The 19,724-nt window shown below is 41.9% G+C and overlaps 1 protein-coding gene across 4 annotated transcripts in view; it reads right to left on the bottom strand.

Moving 5' to 3' along the window:
* Window positions 1-19,724, bottom strand: part of GLRA1 (glycine receptor alpha 1) — an 89,437-nt gene that overhangs the window by 4,410 nt on the left and 65,303 nt on the right. For all 4 annotated transcript variants that reach the window (XM_032625637.1, XM_032625638.1, XM_032625639.1 and 1 more), the window contains 2 exons: window positions 18,866-19,080; window positions 2,353-2,499 (listed from right to left, as the gene is read on the bottom strand). In XM_032625637.1, coding sequence (XP_032481528.1) covers window positions 2,353-2,499; window positions 18,866-19,080 — 362 coding nt within the window. The remainder of the gene's footprint in view (window positions 1-2,352; window positions 2,500-18,865; window positions 19,081-19,724) is intronic.

The following is a 19,724-nucleotide window of genomic DNA, read 5'->3' as shown; positions in this document are numbered from 1 at the left end:
TCAAATCTGCATAGTGGCCTTATGCACACTTTACCTGGCCAGAGGTAAAACAAAGCTTCTGTTTTCCTCTAGTGTATAAAACTGGTAGGCGTTTGGCAAGGGTGCAGGCAGCCTTTGGAAGTACTGTAGGCCCTGCATATTACATATCTGCAAGGAGCTTCATTCACATTTTCGTCTCTGTAAACGCTGCCCCCTGGAGTTGTGCAGGGCACAGTCTGGTGGACTGGTGCCAGTCAAATATTTTGGACATAGTCTTCCCAAATAACTGTCTCTGCAACACATTTTTGAACTTCTCTTAGCAGAGGGAAATGCAGAAAACGCTAGCCTATGGGGGAGAAAGGGAAAATAAAAAGTAAATCCCAGAGATAGTTGTGTTTGGTCAGTTCCTTGTTTAGACTACGTTAAGAGTCAGAGGCTAGGTATCTGGTGGACAGTAATGGAAGGACTAAAACTAGGGTCTTTCAAGAAGTCCTGTCTGGCTCGCTGCACCCAAGATGGTTTCCTCTTCCAGCGCAGGTTATATCCTAACTCCCATGGGCATCTTCTGTCTCGGAACGTCTGCCTGCCGCCTGCGGTTAACTGCTAGAAGTTAATTGAATCAGATTGCTGATGTTTAAGAAACATACTGAGGGAAATCTGTGCCTATGGGATCATTTTAATCCCTGGCACTTGTGTGGCAGGAACAAAACTTAAAGCTACTTTGGCATCTGATTTCATCTTCACCAGAGTCCCCCATTATACCCACTTAGTCCATTTTACAGATGGAGAAGCTGGGCCCCAAAAGAGGCTAGCTGAAAATCACATACCAAAGAGGCAGAGTCCTTTGTCACAGCACCTTGTAACTCGGTAGACAGCTATTTTCTGTAGGTCAACCTAAAGCAGCTAGGCCTTGGTGTGTGGCAGGTATGTGGTGTGTGGCCTGTATGAGCCCAGAGTGTATGAGCCCCTGGTTGTCCTTATCCATTGCTGGAAACACTTCCAAGTAACCTCTCTGACTGGCAGGTCTCCTCTTTTTTCATTAGGTTTTTTTTATCCCTTTGTCCATTTGTTCAACAAATGCCTATTGCGTGTTCAGTATCTATCAGGCCTTGTGTTACGCACCAGGGATGTAGCACTGAGCAAGAGGAGACAGGGTCTCTGCCCTGAGGGAGCTTATCATTCAGTGGACGATGCGCAGTAAACAATCACATGATTGAATGCATAATTATAACTCAAGATAAATGTTCAGAAGGAAAGAAACCGAGTTCAACTAGAGTATGGTTTTCGCTGGCATAAACAGTGTCTTTGTGCAAATTAGAAGAAAGGCATCCGCCTCTTGGGGTGTATGAATCGAGATCCCTTCCTCTGGCTGATAGAGTCCACGCCAGGGCAGGATTTAGAGAAGAGCACCTCCTTGGCTGGGGGTCCTTGTAGGATACAACCTGCATGACCATACTTAACAGGCTGGCATACGCACCTCGGTACAGGACCTAACCTTGACTTAGGATATCAAGGAAAGATGCCTCAGCCGAGGACTGGAAAATGAGTGGGTTCATACCAGGCAGAGTGCGCTGGAAGAGCAACCCAGGAGGAGAGAACCAGACGCCTAACGTCCTGTGCGTATGCTTGAGGAACTATGGAAAAAGCCAGTGTAGGTGGTGCTCAGAGAGCAAAGGAGGAAGTGATGTGAAGATGAGGCTGGAGAGAAAAGCAGCTTCTCTGATCCGCAGGAGAAAGGTGTCCTGGGGAAGTAGTTATGGACCAGGAAGGATGTGGAGCCAGTTTTCTCCCACAGGCTGTATGCTCTCCAGTGGCGCTTGTTGGTTGGGACACACACAACCTCTGAATTAACAGAGGTTGGTGACTTTTCAGAGGTGGTGTGCCAAGTATTTCTTTATTCAGTTCCTCATAAGGTGAGAGGATCCACTCTGAGGGAGAATCTTGCTGGATGCCCTTTTCTTGGAAGTAGGAAACAAAGGTCTGGAAACTGGACATTCTACTCTAAGATCTCACCTTTTGTGGTGCAAATCCCTTCTGGAATCAGGCCCATTGAAATATTTTCCACCCTGTAGAAAACACCAACAGATACCCCCTCTGCCTGCCATGCTTTGGGTTTATAGCTAGTTTCTATCTTGACACCGTCAGTGTTTGCTCCCTCAGTTCTGTCTTCAGGTGTAACCTGATAGTGTTACTATCTGCCTATAGACCCAGTCGGCATTGTTTATGGGAGGGGAAGCTAGGACTTCCAGAACTTTGACCCCTATTTTGTGCGGGCTTTACCCACTGAGAAGGATGGTCCAGTGAAACAAGTATCACAAGACAGGGTTGCCTGGCACTCTTCCGTTTGCCGCCAGCAGCGAGCCAAAGGCCTACCTTGTGATGTCTTCGCTTCCTCCTGAATCGGAGCAGCTCTTTGTGCTGCCGAGATACAAAGTTGACAGCCGCGTACTCGAGCAGGGCTGAGAACACGAAGAGCAGGCACACGGCCATCCAAATGTCAATGGCTTTCACATAGGACACCTGGGGCGGAGGTGGGGGGAAGAGCACAGGGAAGTGAGGAGAGAACAGAGTGAAGTCTTGAGTACCAAGGAATGTTTTCTGCTCGTTAGGACCCCTCCCCCATCACTCACTCACTGCTGTCCTCTCTCAGCTGGGATATTAGGGTGGAGGGTGCAGAGGGAAACAGAAGAGAAATGCATCAAGAAGACTGGACAGAATATTGGGGAAAAAAGAACATGGTGCCTAGAAGAGCACTAAAGAGAGGGGGACAGTGTGTCTAGCATTATTGTTCAGTGGAACAGAATGTGGTATTTAGACTAAAGCTCTAAATAGGAAGAGAATTTGTACCTAGGGTTAAAAGTAAGTAGAGGATGTCAGTGCGAATGGCAGAGTAAGATCTTCAAAAACTCTCTCTCCCCATAAAAGCAACTATCAAAAACGGTCAGAACCAACTTTTTTTCAGAACTCTGTTAATTAATCAAAGTCTAACAGCAATCCCGTAAGCATTTATTTAAGAAAATCAACTGGATCTCAGTAAGAACATCAAGCTTCATGGCATTAAAGAACCCCCAGCTTTATTGAGATATAATTCACATATCATACACATTTAAAGTGTACAATTCAAAGGTTTTATACATTCACAGATATGTGCAATCATCATCACAGTCAATTTTAGAACATCTTCATCACCTCAAAAAGAAACCTGCTATCTTTTAGCTATCATTTCCTTATTCCCCCAGTTGTCTTCCTCCAGTCCTGGACATTTCATATGAATGGAATCATACAATTTGTGGCCTTTTGTGACTGGGTTCTTTCACTTAGCATAATGTTTTCAAGATTCATTCATATGGTAGCATGTGTCAGTATTTTATTCTTTTTTTATGGCCAAATAATATTCCATTGTATGGATATAACACATATTGTTGATCCATTTATCAGTTGATGGACAGTTGGGCTGTTTCTACCTTTTGGTTATTATGAGTAAAGCTGCTGTGAACATTGGTGTGTAAGCTTTTGTGTGGATGTATGTTTTTATTTCCCTTGGGGCTTTGTGGTGTTTTAAGTTGCCCTATTCCCATCCTCTCATCCCCAGCTCTGTGCTAGCTTTGAAATCCAACAGCCTGCAAGCATGGTGAACACGAGTATCCTGACAGCCGCTGCATGGGGCAGAACAGAGTAGGAGCTTCTTTAAAGCTGCATTCTCAGGGAATTGTTATTGACCAGTTTTGTGGTTCTCGGAGAGACCCGGCTCACAAGGCTGTCTTTATTTGACCTGACTTGGAGCTGGTCCAGTGTGAACAGCCTTTTCCTTGAGGGCATTTGTTGAAAACAATCATCAGCAAGTGTTGAACATTACATCAGCCCCAGGCAGTTGGTAACAGTTGAGGCAAACAATAGGTTGAGCAAAAAGTATAAAAGGAAAATCTGGGGAATGAGCTGTCCATAGAGGGCTTTAGGAAGCTATGATATATTCCTGGGAATCTATGCACATTCTTAGGCCTGTTTGTATGCTCAGGGAAGACCTGAGAAGGCTCTTAGCACTCAACTCTGAATAAACAGGAAGTAAAGGCTAAGGCAAAGTTGTAAACTGCTTGGCTGAGTGTTGAAAGTACACACAGAACCCCTAGGCAAAGGCTGGGAGATGTATAGGGTTCAGGCATTTAAGGAAATCTCTTAAATTCTTAGCTAACCACTAAGCTAACTGTAGAGACTTCAGTGGCCCCACACAGCAAAGAATACAGACATTACAGAATTAGTTCTGTAAAGTTACTAAACAAACAAACAACAACAAATCCTGAGGAGGGAGGAGAATCTGATTTCCAGAGATGCCACATTGTATAATGTAAAATGTGTAATTTTCAACAACAAATCTAATAAGACATACAAAGAAACAAGAACATACGGCGAATGCAATGGACTGAATGTTTGTGTCCTCCCAAAATTCATATGTTGAAATCCGACTCCCAATGCAATGGTATTTGGCAATGAAGCCATTGGGAAGTAATTAGGTCATGAGAATGGAGCCCTCATGCATGGGATTAGTGCCTTTATAAAAAGAGTCCAGAGAGCTAGCTAGCATACTCTCTTTCTGCCATGTGAGGATACAACAGTAAGTCAGCAGTTTGCAACTGGAAGAGGATCCTCACCAGAACCAGACTATGTTTGACACTCAGATTGCAGACTTCAAGCCTCCAGAACTGTGAGAAATAAATTTATGTCATTTATGAGCCACCCAGTCTATGGTACTTTGTTATAGAAGCCTGGATTGACTAAGTCAGGCCCATACATAGGAAAAAAAGCAGTCAAAAGAAGCTGTGCCTGGGCTTCCCTGGTGGCACAGTGGTTGAGAATCTGCCTGCCGATGTAGGGGACACGGGTTCGAGCCCCGGTCTGGGAGGATCCCACATGCCGCGGAGCGGCTGGGCCCGTGAGCCACACTACTGAGCCTGCACGTCTGGAGCCTGTGCTCTGCAACAAGAGAGGCCGCGATAGCGAGAGGCCTGCACACCATGATGAAGAGTGGCCCTCTCTTGCCGCAACTAGATAAAGCCCTTGGACAGAAACGAAGACCCAACACAGCCAAAAGTAAAAAAAAAGCTGTGCCTGAGGAAACCCAGATGTTGGACTTAACAGACAAAGACTTTAAATCAGTTACATTTTTACTATGTTCAAACAACTGAAAGAAACCTTGTCTACACAACTAAAGTATGAGAGGGAATTCCCTGGCCGTCCAATGGTTAAGACTCTGCGTTTCCACTGCAGGGGCCACAGGTTCAATCCCTGGTCAGGGAACTAAGATCCCACAAGCTGGGCACCCTGGCCGAAAAAAAAGTGTGACAACAAAGTCTCACCAAGTAGAGCATGAAATAGAAGTTACAAAAAAGAACCAAATAGAAATTCTGGAGTTAAAAAGTAAAATAACTGAACTGAAAATTTTACTAGAGAGGATAACAGCATATCTGAGTAGACAGAAGAAAGAATTAGTGAATCGGAATAAGAATCAATGAACTTGAGGTTATCCTGTTTGAGGAACAGAATGAAGAAAAGTTAACAGAGCCTCAGAGACATGCGGGGAACCATCAAGTGCACTAACGTATGTTTGATGGGTATTTCAGAAGAAGAGGAGCGAGAAAGAGGCAGAATATTTGAAGAAATAATGGCAAATATTTCCCCAAATTTGATGAAAAACATTAATGTACACATCTAAGAAACACAATATACTCCAAGCAAGATAAACTCAAAGAGATCCACACCTAGACATACCATAATCAAACTGTCAGAAGCCAAAGAAAAAGAATCTTGAAAGCAGAAAGAGAGAAGCAATGCATCATGTACAAGGTATCCTCAATAAGATTAACAGCTGATTTCTCTTTAGAAACCATGGGGTCTAGAAAGCAGTGGGATGAAATTAAAGATGACCTGAATAAATGGGAAGACATCCTGTGTTCATGGATTGAAAGACTTAATATTATTAAGATGGCAGTACTCCCCAAATTCCTATATGGACTCAATGCATTTTTAACTAAAATTCCTTTTTACTGTTGTTGCAGAAATTGACAAGCTGATCTTAAAATTTATATTCATGTTCATATGGAAATGCAGGTGACCCAGAATAGCCAAAACAATCTTTAAAAAGAACAAAGTTGAAGGACTCACACTCCCCAACTTCAAAACTCACTATAAAGCTATGGTAATCAAGAGAGTGATACTGACATAAAGATAAATATACTTACCAATGGAATAGAATTTAGAGTCCAGAAATAAATCCATACATCTATGGCCAATTGATTTTTGAGGAGAATATAAATTCAGTGGAGGGAAAGAATAGTCTTTTCAACAAATGGTGCTGGGATAACTGGATGTCCACATGCAAAAGAATGATATCTCTCCATATACCATATACAAAAATAAACAAAAATGGATCGAAACCCTGTATTTAGAGCTAAACTATAAAACTCTTAGAAGAAAATGTATGTGTAAATCTTCATGATCTTGGATTAGGTATTAGTTTCTTAAGTACGATACCAAAAGCACAAGCAACAACAAAGTATAAATTAGACTTCATCAAAATTATAAACTTTTGTGCATAAAGAACTATCAAGTAGGGGGACCTTGAAGATGGCGGAAGAGTAAGACGCGGAGATCGCCTTCCTCCCCACGGATACACCAGAAATACATCCACACGTGGAACAACTCCTACAGAACTCCTACTGAAGGCTGGCAGAAGACCTCAGACCTCCCAAAAGGCAAGAAACTCCCCACGTAACTGGGTAGGGCAAAAGAAAAAACAGAGACAAAAGAATAAGGACGGCACCTGCACCAGTGGGAGGGAGCTGTGAAGGAGGAAAAGTTTCCACACACTAGGAAGCCCCTCCGCGGGCGGAGACTGCGGGAGGCAGAGGGGGGAGTTTCGGGACCGCGGAGTAGTGCACAGCGACGGGTGTGGAGGGCAAAGCGGGGAGATTCCTGCACAGACGATCGGTGCCGACCAGCACTCACCAACCCGAGAGGCTTGCTGCTCACCCACCGGGGCGGGCAGGGCTGCGAGCTGAGGCTCGGGTTTTGGTTTTGGATGGAGCTCAGGGAGAGGACTGGGGTTGGCGGCTTGAACATAGCCTGAAGGGGTTAGTGCACCACGACTAGCCGGGAGGGAGTTCGGGGAAAAGCCTGCACCGGCCGAAGAGGCAAGAGACTTTTTCTTCCCTCTTTGTCTCCTGGTGCACGAGGAGAGGGGTTTAAGAGCGCTGCTTAAAGGAACTCCAGAGACGGGCGCGAGCCGCGGCTAAAAGCGCGAACCCCAGAGACGGGCGCGAGCCGCGGCTGAGGGCGCGAGCCCCCGAGACGGGCGCGAGCCGTGGCTGAAAGCGCAAACCCCAGAGACGGGCGCGAGCCCCCGAGACGGGCGCGAGCCGCGGCTGAAAGCGCAAACCCCAGAGACGGGCGCGAGCCGCGGCTAAAACCGCGGACCCCAGAGACGGGCGGGAGACGCTAAGGCTGCTGCTGCCGCCACCAAGGGGCCTGTGTGCGAGCACAGGTCACTCTCCACACCCCTCTTCCGTGGAGCCTGTGCAGCCCGCCACTGCCAGGTTCCCGGGATCCAGGGACAACTTCCCCGGGACAGCGCACGGCGGGCCTCAGGCTGGTGCAACGTCACGCCGGCCTCTGCCGCAACGTCACGCTGCCTCTGCCGCCGCAGGCCGGCCCCGCACGCAGTGCCCCTCCTTCCCCCATCCCCCAACCCCCGGCCTGAGTGAGCCGGAGGCCCCGAATCAGCGGCTCCTTTAACCCCGTCCTGTCTGAGCGAAAAAACAGACGCCCTCCAGCGACCTACACGCAGAGGCAGGGCCAAATCCAAAGCTGAGCTCCTGTGAGCTGTGAAAACAAAGAAGAGAAAGGGAAATCTCTCCCAGCAGCCACAGAAGCAGCGGATTAAAGCTCCACAATCAACTTGATATACCCTGCATCTGTGGAATACCTGAATAGACAAGGAATGATCCCAAATTGAAGAGGTGGTATTTAGGAGCGAGATCTATGATTTTTTTCCCTTTTCCTCTTTTTGTGAAGGTGTACGTGTATGCTCCTGTGTGACATCTAGTCTGTATACTCTAGCTTCCACCATTTGTCCTAGGGCTCTATCCGTCCATGACTTTTTTTTAAAAATTCTTTTTCTTAATAATTAAGTTTAATTGTAATAACTTTATTATACTTTACCTTCGTTCTTTCTTTCTTTCCTTCCTTCCCTCCCTCCTTTAGACAACGAATCACCCCAAATTGAGGAGGTGGTCTCAGGGAGCAGGATTTATGATTTTTCCCCCTTTACCTCTTTTTGTGAAGGTGTATGTGTATGCTTCTGTGTAAGATTTTCTCTGTATAGCTTTGCTTCCAACATTTGTCCTAAGGTTCTATCCGTCCCTTTTTTTTTTCTAAATATTTTTTAATTCAATAACTATATTATACTTTATTTTATTTTTACTGTATCATCTTTCTTTCTGTCTTTTTTTCCTTCTTTCCCTCCTTCCTTCCTTCCTCCCTCCCTCCCTCCCTCCCTCCTTTCTTTCCTTCTTTGCTTCTTTCTTCCTTCCTTCCTTTCCTCCTTTCCTTCTTTCTTTCCTCATACTTCTACTAATTCTCTCTACTTTTTCTCCCTTTTATTCTGAGCCGTGTGGATGAAAGGCTCTTGGTGCTCCAGCCAGGAGTCAGGGCTCTGCCTCTGAGGTAGGAGAGCCAACTTCAGGTCACTGGTCAACAAGAGACCTCCCAGCTCCACATAATATTAAACAGCGGAAATCTCCCAGAGACCTCCATCTTAACACCAGCACCCAGCTTCACTCAACGACCAGCAAGCCACAGTGCTGGACAACCTATGCCAAACAACTAGCAAAACAGGAACACAACCCCACCCATTAGCAGAGAGGCTGCCTAAAATCATAATAAGGCCACAGACACCCCAAAACACACCACCAGATGTGAACCTGCCCACTAGAGAGACAAGATCCAGCCTCATCCAGCACAACACAGGCACTAGTCCCCTCCACCAGGAAGCCTACACAACCCACTGAAACAACCTTAGCCACTGGAGACAGACATCAAAAACAACGGGAACTACGAACCTGCAGCCTGCAAAAAGGAGACCCCAAACACAGTAAGATAAGCAAAATGAGAAGACAGAAAAACACACAGCAGATGAAGGAGCAAGATAAAAACCCACCAGACCTAACAAATGAAGAGGAAATAGGCAATCTACCTGAAAAAGAATTCAGAATAATGATAGTAAGGATGATCCGAAATCTTGGAAGTAGAATGGACAAAATGCAAGAAACAGTTAACAAGGACCTACAAGAACTAAAGATGAAACAAGCAACGATGAACAATGCAATAAATGAAATTAAAATCACTCTAGATAGGATCAATAGCAGAATAACTGAGGCAGAAGAACGGATAAGTGACCTGGAAGATAAAGTAGTGGAAATAACTACTGCAGAGCAGAATAAAGAAAAAAGAATGAAAAGAACTGAGGACAGTCTCAGAGACCTCTGGGACAACATGAAACGCACCAACATTCGAATTATAGGGGTTCCAGAAGAAGAAGAAAGAAAGAAAGGGACTGAGAAAATATTTGAAGAGATTATAGTTGAAAACTTCCCTAATATGGGAAAGGAAATAGTTAATCAAGTCCAGGAAGCACAGAGGGTCCCATACAGGATAAATACAAGGAGAAACACGCCAAGACACATATTAATCAAACTGTCAAAAATTAAATACAAAGAAAGCATATTAAAAGCAGCAAGGGAAAAACAACAAATAACACACAAGGGAATCCCCATAAGGTTAACAGCGGATCTCTCAGCAGAAACCCTACAAGCCAGAAGGGAGTGGCAGGACATACTGAAAGTGATGAAGGAGAATAGCCTGAAACCAAGACTACTCTACCCAGCAAGGATCTCATTCACATTTGATGGAGAAATTAAAACCTTTACAGACAAGCAAAAGCTGAGAGAGTTCAGCACCACCAAACCAGCTTTACAACAAATGCTAAAGGAACTTCTCTAGACACGAAACACAAGAGAAGGAAATGACCTATAGTAGCGAACCCAAAACAATATATAAAATGGAAATAGGAACATACATATCGATAATTACCTTAAATGTAAATGGACTAAATGCTCCCACCAAAAGACACAGATTGGCTGAATGGATACAAAAACAAGACCCTTATATATGCTGTCTACAAGAGACCCACTTCAGAACTAGAGACACATACAGAAAGTAAGGGGATGGAAAAAGATATTCCATGCAAATGGAAACCAAAAGAAAGCTGGAGTAGCAATTCTCATATCAGACAAAATAGACTTTAAAATAAGGACTATTAAAAGGGACAAAGAAGGACACTACATAATGATCAAGGGATCGATCCAAGAAGAAGATATAACAATTGTAAATATTTATGCACCCAACATAGGAGCACCTCAATACATAAGGCAAATACTAACAACCATAAAAGGGGAGATCAACAGTAACACATTCATAGTAGGGGACTTTAACACCCCACTTTCACCCATGGACAGATCATCCAAAATGAAAATCAATAAGGAAACACAAGCTTTAAATGATACATTAAACAAGATGGACTTAATTGATATTTATAGGACACTCCATCCAAAAACAACAGAATACACATTTTTCTCAAGTGCTCATGGAACATTCTCCAGGATAGATCATATCTTGGGTCACAAATCAAGCCTTGGTAAATTTAAGAAAACTGAAATTGTATCAAGTATCTTTTCCGACCACAACGCCATGAGACTAGATATCAATTACAGGAAAAGATCTGTAAAAAATACAAACACATGGAGGCTAAACAATACACTACTTAATAATGAAGTGATCACTGAAGAAATCAAAGAGGAAATAAAAAAATACCTAGAAACAAATGACAATGGAGACACAACGACCCAAAACCTATGGGATGCAGCAAAAGCAGTTCTAAGGGGGAAGTTTATAGCAATACAAGCCCACCTTAAGAAGCAGGAAACATCTCGAATAAACAACCTAACCTTGCACCTCAAGCAATTAGAGAAAGAAGAACAAAAAAACCCCAAAGCTAGCAGAAGGAAAGAAATCATAAAAATCAGATCAGAAATAAATGAAAAAGAAATGAAGGAAACAATAGCAAAGATCAATAAAACTAAAAGCTGGTTCTTTGAGAAGATAAACAAAATAGATAAACCACTAGCCAGACTCATCAAGAAAAAAAGGGAGAAGACTCAAATCAATAGAATTAGAAATGAAAAAGGAGAAGTAACAACTGACACTGCAGAAATAAAAAAAATCATGAGAGATTACTACAGGCAACTCTATGCCAATAAAATGGACAATCTGGAAGAAATGGACAAATTCTTAGAAATGCACAACCTGCCAAGACTGAATCAGGAAGAAATAGAAAATATGAACAGACCAATCACAAGCACTGAAATTGAAACTGTGATTAAAAACCTTCCAACAAACAAAAGCCCAGGACCAGATGGCTTCACAGGTGAATTCTATCAAACGTCTAGAGAAGAGCTAACACCTATCCTTCTCAAACTCTTCCAAAATATAGCAGAGGGAGGAACACTCCCAAATTCCTTCTACGAAGCCACCATCACCTTGATACCAAAACCAGACAAGGATGTCACAAAGAAAGAAAACTACAGGCCAATATCACTGATGAACATAGATGCAAAAATCCTCAACAAAATACTAGCAAACAGAATCCAACAGCACATTAAAAGGATCATACACCATGATCAAGTGGGGTTTATTCCAGGAATGCAAGGATTCTTCAGTATACGCAAATCTATCAATGTGATAAACTATATTAACAAATTGAAGGAGAAAAACCATATGATCATCTCAATAGATGCAGAGAAAGCTTTCGACAAAATTCAACACCCATTTATGATAAAAACCCTCCAGAAAGTAGGCATAGAGGGAACTTTCCTAAACATAATAAAAGCCATATATGACAAGCCCACAGCAAACATCATCCTCAATGGTGAAAAACTGAAAGCATTTCCACTAAGATCAGGAACAAGACAAGGTTGCCCACTCTCACCACTCTTATTCAACATAGTTTTGGAAGTTTTAGCCACAGCAATCAGAGAAGAAAAGGAAATAAAAGGAATCCAAATCGGAAAAGAAGCAGTAAAGCTGTCACTGTTTGCAGATGACATGATACTATACATAGAGAATCCTAAAGATGCTACCAGAAAACTACTAGAGCTAATCAATGAATTTGGTAAAGTAGCAGGATACGAAATTAATGCACAGAAATCTCTGGCATTCCTATATACTAATGATGAAAAATCTGAAAGTGAAATCAAGAAAACACTCCCATTTACCATTGCAACAAAAAGAATAAAATATCTAGGAATAAACCTACCTAAGGATACGAAAGACCTGTATGCAGAAAATTATAAGACACTGATGAAAGAAATTAAAGATGATACAAATAGATGGAGAGATATACCATGTTCTTGGATGGGAAGAATCAACATTGTGAAAATGACTCTACTACCCAAAGCAATCTACAGATTCAATGCAATCCCTATCAAACTACCACTGGCATTTTTCACAGAACTAGAACAAAAAATTTCGCAATTTGTATGGAAACACAAAAGACCCCGAATAGCCAAAGCAATCTTGAGAACGAAAAAAGGAGCTGGAGGAATAAGGCTCCCTGACTTCAGACTATATTACAAAGCAACAGTAATCAAGACAGTATGGTACTGGCACAAAAACAGAAAGATAGATCAGTGGAACAGGATAGAAAGCCCAGAGATAAACCCACGCACATATGGACACCTTATCTTTGATAAAGGAGGCAGGAATGTACAGTGGAGAAAGGACAGCCTCTTCAATAAATGGTGCTGGGAAAACTGGACAGGTACATGTAAAAGTATGAGATTAGATCACTCCCTAACACCATACACAAAAATAAGCTCAAAATGGATTAAAGACCTAAATGTAAGGCCAGAAAGTATCAAACTCTTAGAAGAAAACATAGGAAGAACACTCTATGACATAAATTACAGCAAGATCCTTTCTGACCCACCTCCTAGAGTAATGGAAATAAAAACAAAAATAAACAAATGGGACCTAATGAAACTTCAAAGCTTTTGCACAGCAAAGGAAACCATAACCAAGACCAAAAGACAACCCTCAGAATGGGAGAAAACATTTGCAAATGAAGCAACTGACAAAGGATTAATCTCCAAAATTTACAAGCAGCTCATGCAGCTCAATAACAAAAATACAAACAACCCCATCCAAAAATGGGCAGAAGACCTAAATAGACATTTCTCCAAAGAAGATATACAGAATGCCAACAAACACATGAAAGAATGCTCAATTATCTCATTAATCATTAGAGAAATGCAAATCAAAACTACAATGAGATATCATCTCACACCAGTCAGAATGGCCATCATCAAAAAGTCAAGAAACAATAAATGCTGGAGAGGGTGTGGAGAAAAGGGGATACTCTTGCACTGCTGGTGGGAATGTGAATTGGTTCAGCCACTGTGGAGAACAGTATGGAGGTTCCTTAAAAAACTACAAATAGAATTACCATATGACCCAGCAATCCCACTACTTGGCATATACCCTGAGAAAACCAAAATTCAAAGAGAGTCATGTACCAAAATGTTCATTGCAGCTCTATTTACAATAGCCAGGACATGGAAACAACCTAAGCGCCCATCATCGGATGAATGGATAAAGAAGATGTGGCACATATACACAATGGAATATTACTCAGCCTTAAAAAGAAATGAAATTGAGCTATTTGTAATGAGATGGATAGACCTAGAATCTGTCATACAGAGTGAAGTAAGTCAGAAAGAAAAAGACAAATACCGTATGCTAACACATATATATGGAATTTAAGGGAAAAAAATGTCATGAAGAACCTAGGGGTAAGATAGGAATAAAGACGCAGACCTACTGGAGAACGGACTTAAGGATATGGGGAAGGGGAAGGGTGAGTTTTGACAGGGCGAGAGAGAGTCATGGACATATACACACTAACAAACGTAGTAAGGTAGATAGCTGGGGGGAAGCAGCCGCAAGGCACAGGGATATTAGCTCGGTGCTTTGTGACAGCCTGGAAGGGTGGGATGGGGAGAGTGGGAGGGAGGGAGACGCAAGAGGGAAGACATATGGGAACATATGTATATGTATAGCTGATTCACTTTGTTGTAAAGCAGAAACTAACACACCATTGTAAAGCAATTATACCCCAATAAAGATGTTTAAAAAAAAAAAAAAAAAAAAGAACTATCAAGTAAAAAGACAACCCACAGAATGGGAGAAAATATATGCAAATCACATATCTCATAAGGGTTTTAAATCCACAATACACAAAGAGCTATTACAACACAACAATAAAAAGGGAAATACCCCAATTAAAAAGCAGGGCAAGAGATTTGAATAGATTCTCCAAAGAAGATACAGAAATGGTCGATAAACACATGAAAAGATGCTCAACATTATTAGTTATTCAGAAAATGCAAATCAAAACTACAGTGAGATACCACTTCACTTCTATTAAGATATTGATAATCAAAGAGATAGAATAACAAGCGTTAACGAGAACGTGGAGAAATTGGAACTTTGGCAGGATTATAAAATGGTGTAGCCACTCTGGAAAATAGTTTGGCAGTTCCTCAAAAAGTTTAGCATATAATTACATATGACCCAACAATTTCACTCTTAGGTAGTATATACTTATAAGGGTTGAAAACATATGTCCACACAAAAACTTGTACACAGATGTTCATAGCAGCATTATTTAAAATAGGCAAAAAGTGGCATAACCCAAATGTCCATCAACTGATGAATAGATAAACAAAATGTGAAATATCCATACAATAGAATATTATTCATCCATAAAAAGAAATGAAGTAGTGGTACATTCTACAACATAAACCTTGAAAATATTATGCTAAATGAAAGAAGCCAGTCATAAAAGTACACATATTGTGTGATTCTCCTTAGCAGAAATGACTAGGATAGGCAAATTCATAGAGGTAGAAAGTGGATTAGTGGTTGCCAGGGGCTGGTGGGAGCGGAGAACAAGGAGTGACTGTTGATGAATATGGGGGTTTCTTTGTGGGGTGATGAAATGTTCTGGAATTAGACAGCGCTGAGGGTGTACAACTTTGTGAATATATTAAATGCCACTGAATTTTATGCTTTAAAAAAAGCAAAGGGGGAAGAATGTCAGGTTGAGTGTAATAGCAAACGAAGCCCAATATCAAGTCTAGTGTTAACAATGAGTGGAGTAGAATGTTGAGTCTCGTGAGGGGGAATGTGGCATCAACTATTAATAGAGAGTGGAGCAGCATGTTGAGCCTAACATAAGGAACAGGAAGCAGAATATTACTCCTGCTGTTGCAAATGAACAGAGCAGAAAGTGTTGTCCGTTGGTGACAGTAAACAGAATTTGGTTTCAAGCTTTTACAGTAAATGTAGCAGAATGCAAAGTCTAGCGTTAATAGTGCAAAGGGCAGATGGTTGAGTTTTCTCGTGAGGATGAATAGAGGAGAGAGTGGTGTCTAGTGTAGATGGCAAGTGGAGTAGAATGTCATGTCTCACATTAAAAGTTAATGGTAGAGGGACTTTCCTGGTAGCACAGTGGTTAAGAATCCGCCTGCTAATGCAGGGGACACAGGCTCGAGCCCTGGTCCAGGAAGATCCCACATGCTGTGGGGCAACTAAACCCGTGCACCACAACTACTGAGCCTGTGCTCTAGAGCCCACGAGCCACAAGTACTGAGCCCATGTGCCACGACTACTGAAGCCCACACGCCTAGAACCCATGCTCCACAACAGAGAAGCCGCCACAATGAGAAGCCGGTGCACCGCAAGGAAGAGTAGACCCCGCTCACCGCAACTAGAGAAAGCCCATGCGCAGCAACAAAGACCCAATGCAGCCAAAACAAAAAAAAAAGAAGAGTTCATGGAAGAGTCATGTCATGAAAAACAAAAAACAGTGAGGAGACTGTTCTAGATTAAAAGAGCAAGTGTATGCAGTATGAATGTTTATTGGATCCATGTCCATTGATGACAGTTTTTGGACAATTGGGAAATTTTAAAGGTTCTATATTAGATGAAATTATGGAATTATTTCTAATTCATTAATACTTATTCAATTAATGTTAATTTTTTAGATGTGATAATATCATTGTGATCGTTATTCCTTATTTAGAGGTGAATTGTCATGTCTGTAACCTTCAAATAATGCAGCAAAAGTTGCATCTATCTATCTACTTACCTACCTACCTACCTACCTATAAATAGAGATAATGTAAATGTGGCAAAACGATAACAATTGGCATGGAGGTGAAGGCTTTTAGGGTGTTTGTTGTATATTCTTACAACTTTTTCTGTATCAAAACAATGTTAAGTGCAGTACTGCATTGGAAATGGTGCAGAATGTTGCACTTAACATGAAGCTGAAGGGAGCAGAGTATGGCATCTGGCATTAACAGTAGAGCAGAGTGTTGTGTCTAGTGATGAGTGAGTAATGGGGAATGTGGCTCCAGTGACTGTAGTGAATGTAGCACCTAGCACACAGCACCTAGCATTAAAAGAGAGTAAAGCAGAATGAGGCATCAAGAGTTCATATGACAGAAATCTCTTGCATTCCTATACACGAATGATGAAAAATCTGAAATAAAAATTAAGGAAACACTTGCATTTCCCATTGCAACAAGAAGAATAAAATACCTAGGAGTAAACCTACCTAAGGAGACAAAAGGCCTGTATGCAAAAAAATGTAAGACACTGATCAAAGAAATTAAAGATGATGCAAACAAATGGAGAGATATACCATGTTCTTGGTTTGGAAGAATCAACATTGTGAAAATGACTATACTACCCAAAGCAATCTACAGATTCAATGCAATCCCTATGAAACTACCAATGGCATTTTTCACAGAACTAGAACAAAAAATTTCACAATTTGTATGGAAACACAAAAGACCCCGAACAGCCAAAGCAATTTTGAGAAAGAAAAACGGAGCTGGAGGAATCAGGCTCCCGGACTTCAGACTATACTACAAAACTACAGTAATCAAGACAATATGGTACTGGCACAAAAACAGAAATATAGATCAGTGGAACAGAGTAGAAAGCCCAGAGATAAATCCACGCACCTATGGTCACCTTATCTTTGATAAAGGAGGCAAGAATATACAGTGGAGAAAAGACAGCCTCTTCAATAAGTGGTGCTGGGAAAACTGGACAGCTACATATAAAAGAATGAAATTAGAACACTCCCTAACATCATACACAAAAATATACTCAAAATGGATTAAAGACCTAAATGTAAGGCCAGACACTATAAAACTCTTAGAGGAAAACATAGGCAGAACACTCCATGACATAAATCACAAGCAAGACCCTTATTGACCCACCTCCTAGAGAAATGGAAATAAAAACAAAAATAAACAAACGGGACTGAATGAAACTTAAAACCTTTTGCATAGCAAAGGAAACCATAAACAAGATGAAAAGACAACCCTTGGAATGGGAGAAGATATTTACAAACGAAGCAACTGACAAAGGATTAATCTCCAAAATAAACAAGTAGCTCATGTAGCTCAATATCAAAAAGCAAACAACTCAATCCAAAAATGGGCAGAAGACCTAAATAGACATTTCTCCAAAGAAGATATACAGATTGCCAACAAACACATGAAAGGATGCTCAACATCACTAATCATTAGACAGATGCAAATCAAAACTACAATGAGGTATCACCTCACACCAGTCAGAATGGCCATCATCAAAAAATCTACAAACAGTAAATGCTGGAGAGGGTGTGGAGAAAAGGGAACACTCTTGCACTTTTGGTGGGAGTGTCAATTGATACAGCCACTATGGAGAACAGTATGGAGGTTCCTCAAAAAACTAAAAATAGAACTACCATATGATCCAGCAATCCCACTACTGGACATATACCCTTAGAAAGCCATAATTCAAAGAGTCATGTACCACAATGTTCATTGCAGCTCTATTTACAATGGCCAGGACATGGACGCAACCTAAGTGCCCATCGACAGATGAATGGATAAAGAAGATGTGGCACATATATACAATGGAATATTACTCAGCCTTAAAAAGAAATGAAATTGAGTTATTTGTAGTCAGGTGGATGGACCTAGAGACTGTCGTACAGAGTGGAGTAAGTCAGGAAGAGAAAAATACTGTATGCTAACACATACATATGGAATCTAAAAAAAAAAAAAAAAGGTTCTGAAGAACCTAGGGGCAGGACAGGAATAAAGACTCAGACATAGAGAATGGACTTGAGGACACGGGGAGGGGGAAGGGTAAACTGGGACGAAGTGAGAGAGTGGCATGGACATATATACACTACCAAATGTAAAATAGATAGCTAGTGGGAAGCAGCCACATAGCATAGGGAGATCAGCTCTGTGCTTTGTGTCCACCTAGAGGGGTGGGATAGGGAAGATGGGAGGGAGACGCAAGATGGAGGGGATATGGGTATATCTGTATACATATAGCTGATTCACTTTGTTGTACAGCAGAAACTAGCACAACATTGTAAAGCAATTATACTCTAATAAAGATATTTTAAAATTTTTTGAAAAAAGGAGGAGATATGGGGATATCTGTATATGTGTAGCTGATTCACTTTGTTATAAAGCAGAAACTAACACACCATTGTAAAGCAATTATACTCCAATAAAGATGTTAAAAAAAAAAAACACGAAATAGTGACTAATTCCTTGTGCTCGCCTTATCTCAGGCAGGGAAGGGAGATGTGTGTCCTCCTTATCTGTCCTGGTGTTCTGTGCTCTTGGGCAGTAGGACTTACCTTGGGCAGGGATGCTCGGGAGCCTGAGCTCTGGGTGGTCATGGTGAGCACGGTGGTGATGCCCAGGCCCACACGGGCTGGGGCAGCATCCATGTTGATCCAGAAGGAAATCCACGAGAGGATGACAATGAGCAGGCTGGGAATGTACATCTGGATCAGGTAGTAGCCCATCTGTCGCTCCAGGTGGAACCGGGCCTCGATGCAGGTGAATTTGCCTGCAAGAATTTATAGTGGGAAGGCCAGGTAGCCTTGGACAGGAACAAGACTTTGAGGTCAGAGCAACCTCGACTGGAGTCCTGGTTCAGCCTCACGATAGCTGTGTCCTTAGGTGAGTGTCTGAATCTTTCTGTGTCTCAGTTTCCTCATCTTTGGTAAATTGGGGATAATGATAATGATGATAATAGTAATAATAATACCAACCTCATATGGTTACTCATGGTTACTGTGATGGTAAAATGAGATGATGCCTATGCCTATAAAGAACTTAGCACAGTCCTCACAAACCATTAATGCTGAGAATGTCATTTGCCATCATCCCCATCAACACTATTTTGTAGCTAAGAGTGGGCCCAAGTGGATCATTCTCTATCCTTCTGCCAGTTTTGTTCCCAAAAAGTGACTCATTTCTGTTACTTCCTCTTGTAGAACCTTTCTTTCCTTCCATCTCTCCCCATACAAGAAAGGCCCCATTACCTACAGGGAAAAGTTCAAACTCTAGTCTGCCCTTCACGGTCGACCTCTAGCCTGTTTCCACCCCATTTCCCTTGTTTCTTTACTCTACTCATGACCCCCTACACTCCATCCCTTGCCTTGAGCATCCTCTGTATTTTCTCACTTCTGAGTTTTTGAGCCTGATAAT

This window comes from Phocoena sinus, chromosome 3 (genome assembly GCF_008692025.1).
Source record: "Phocoena sinus isolate mPhoSin1 chromosome 3, mPhoSin1.pri, whole genome shotgun sequence".
NCBI classification, from domain to species: Eukaryota; Metazoa; Chordata; class Mammalia; order Artiodactyla; family Phocoenidae; genus Phocoena; species Phocoena sinus.
The sequence above is the reverse complement of the archived record's forward strand: the minus strand, read 5'-3'. Positions and strand labels throughout refer to the sequence as shown.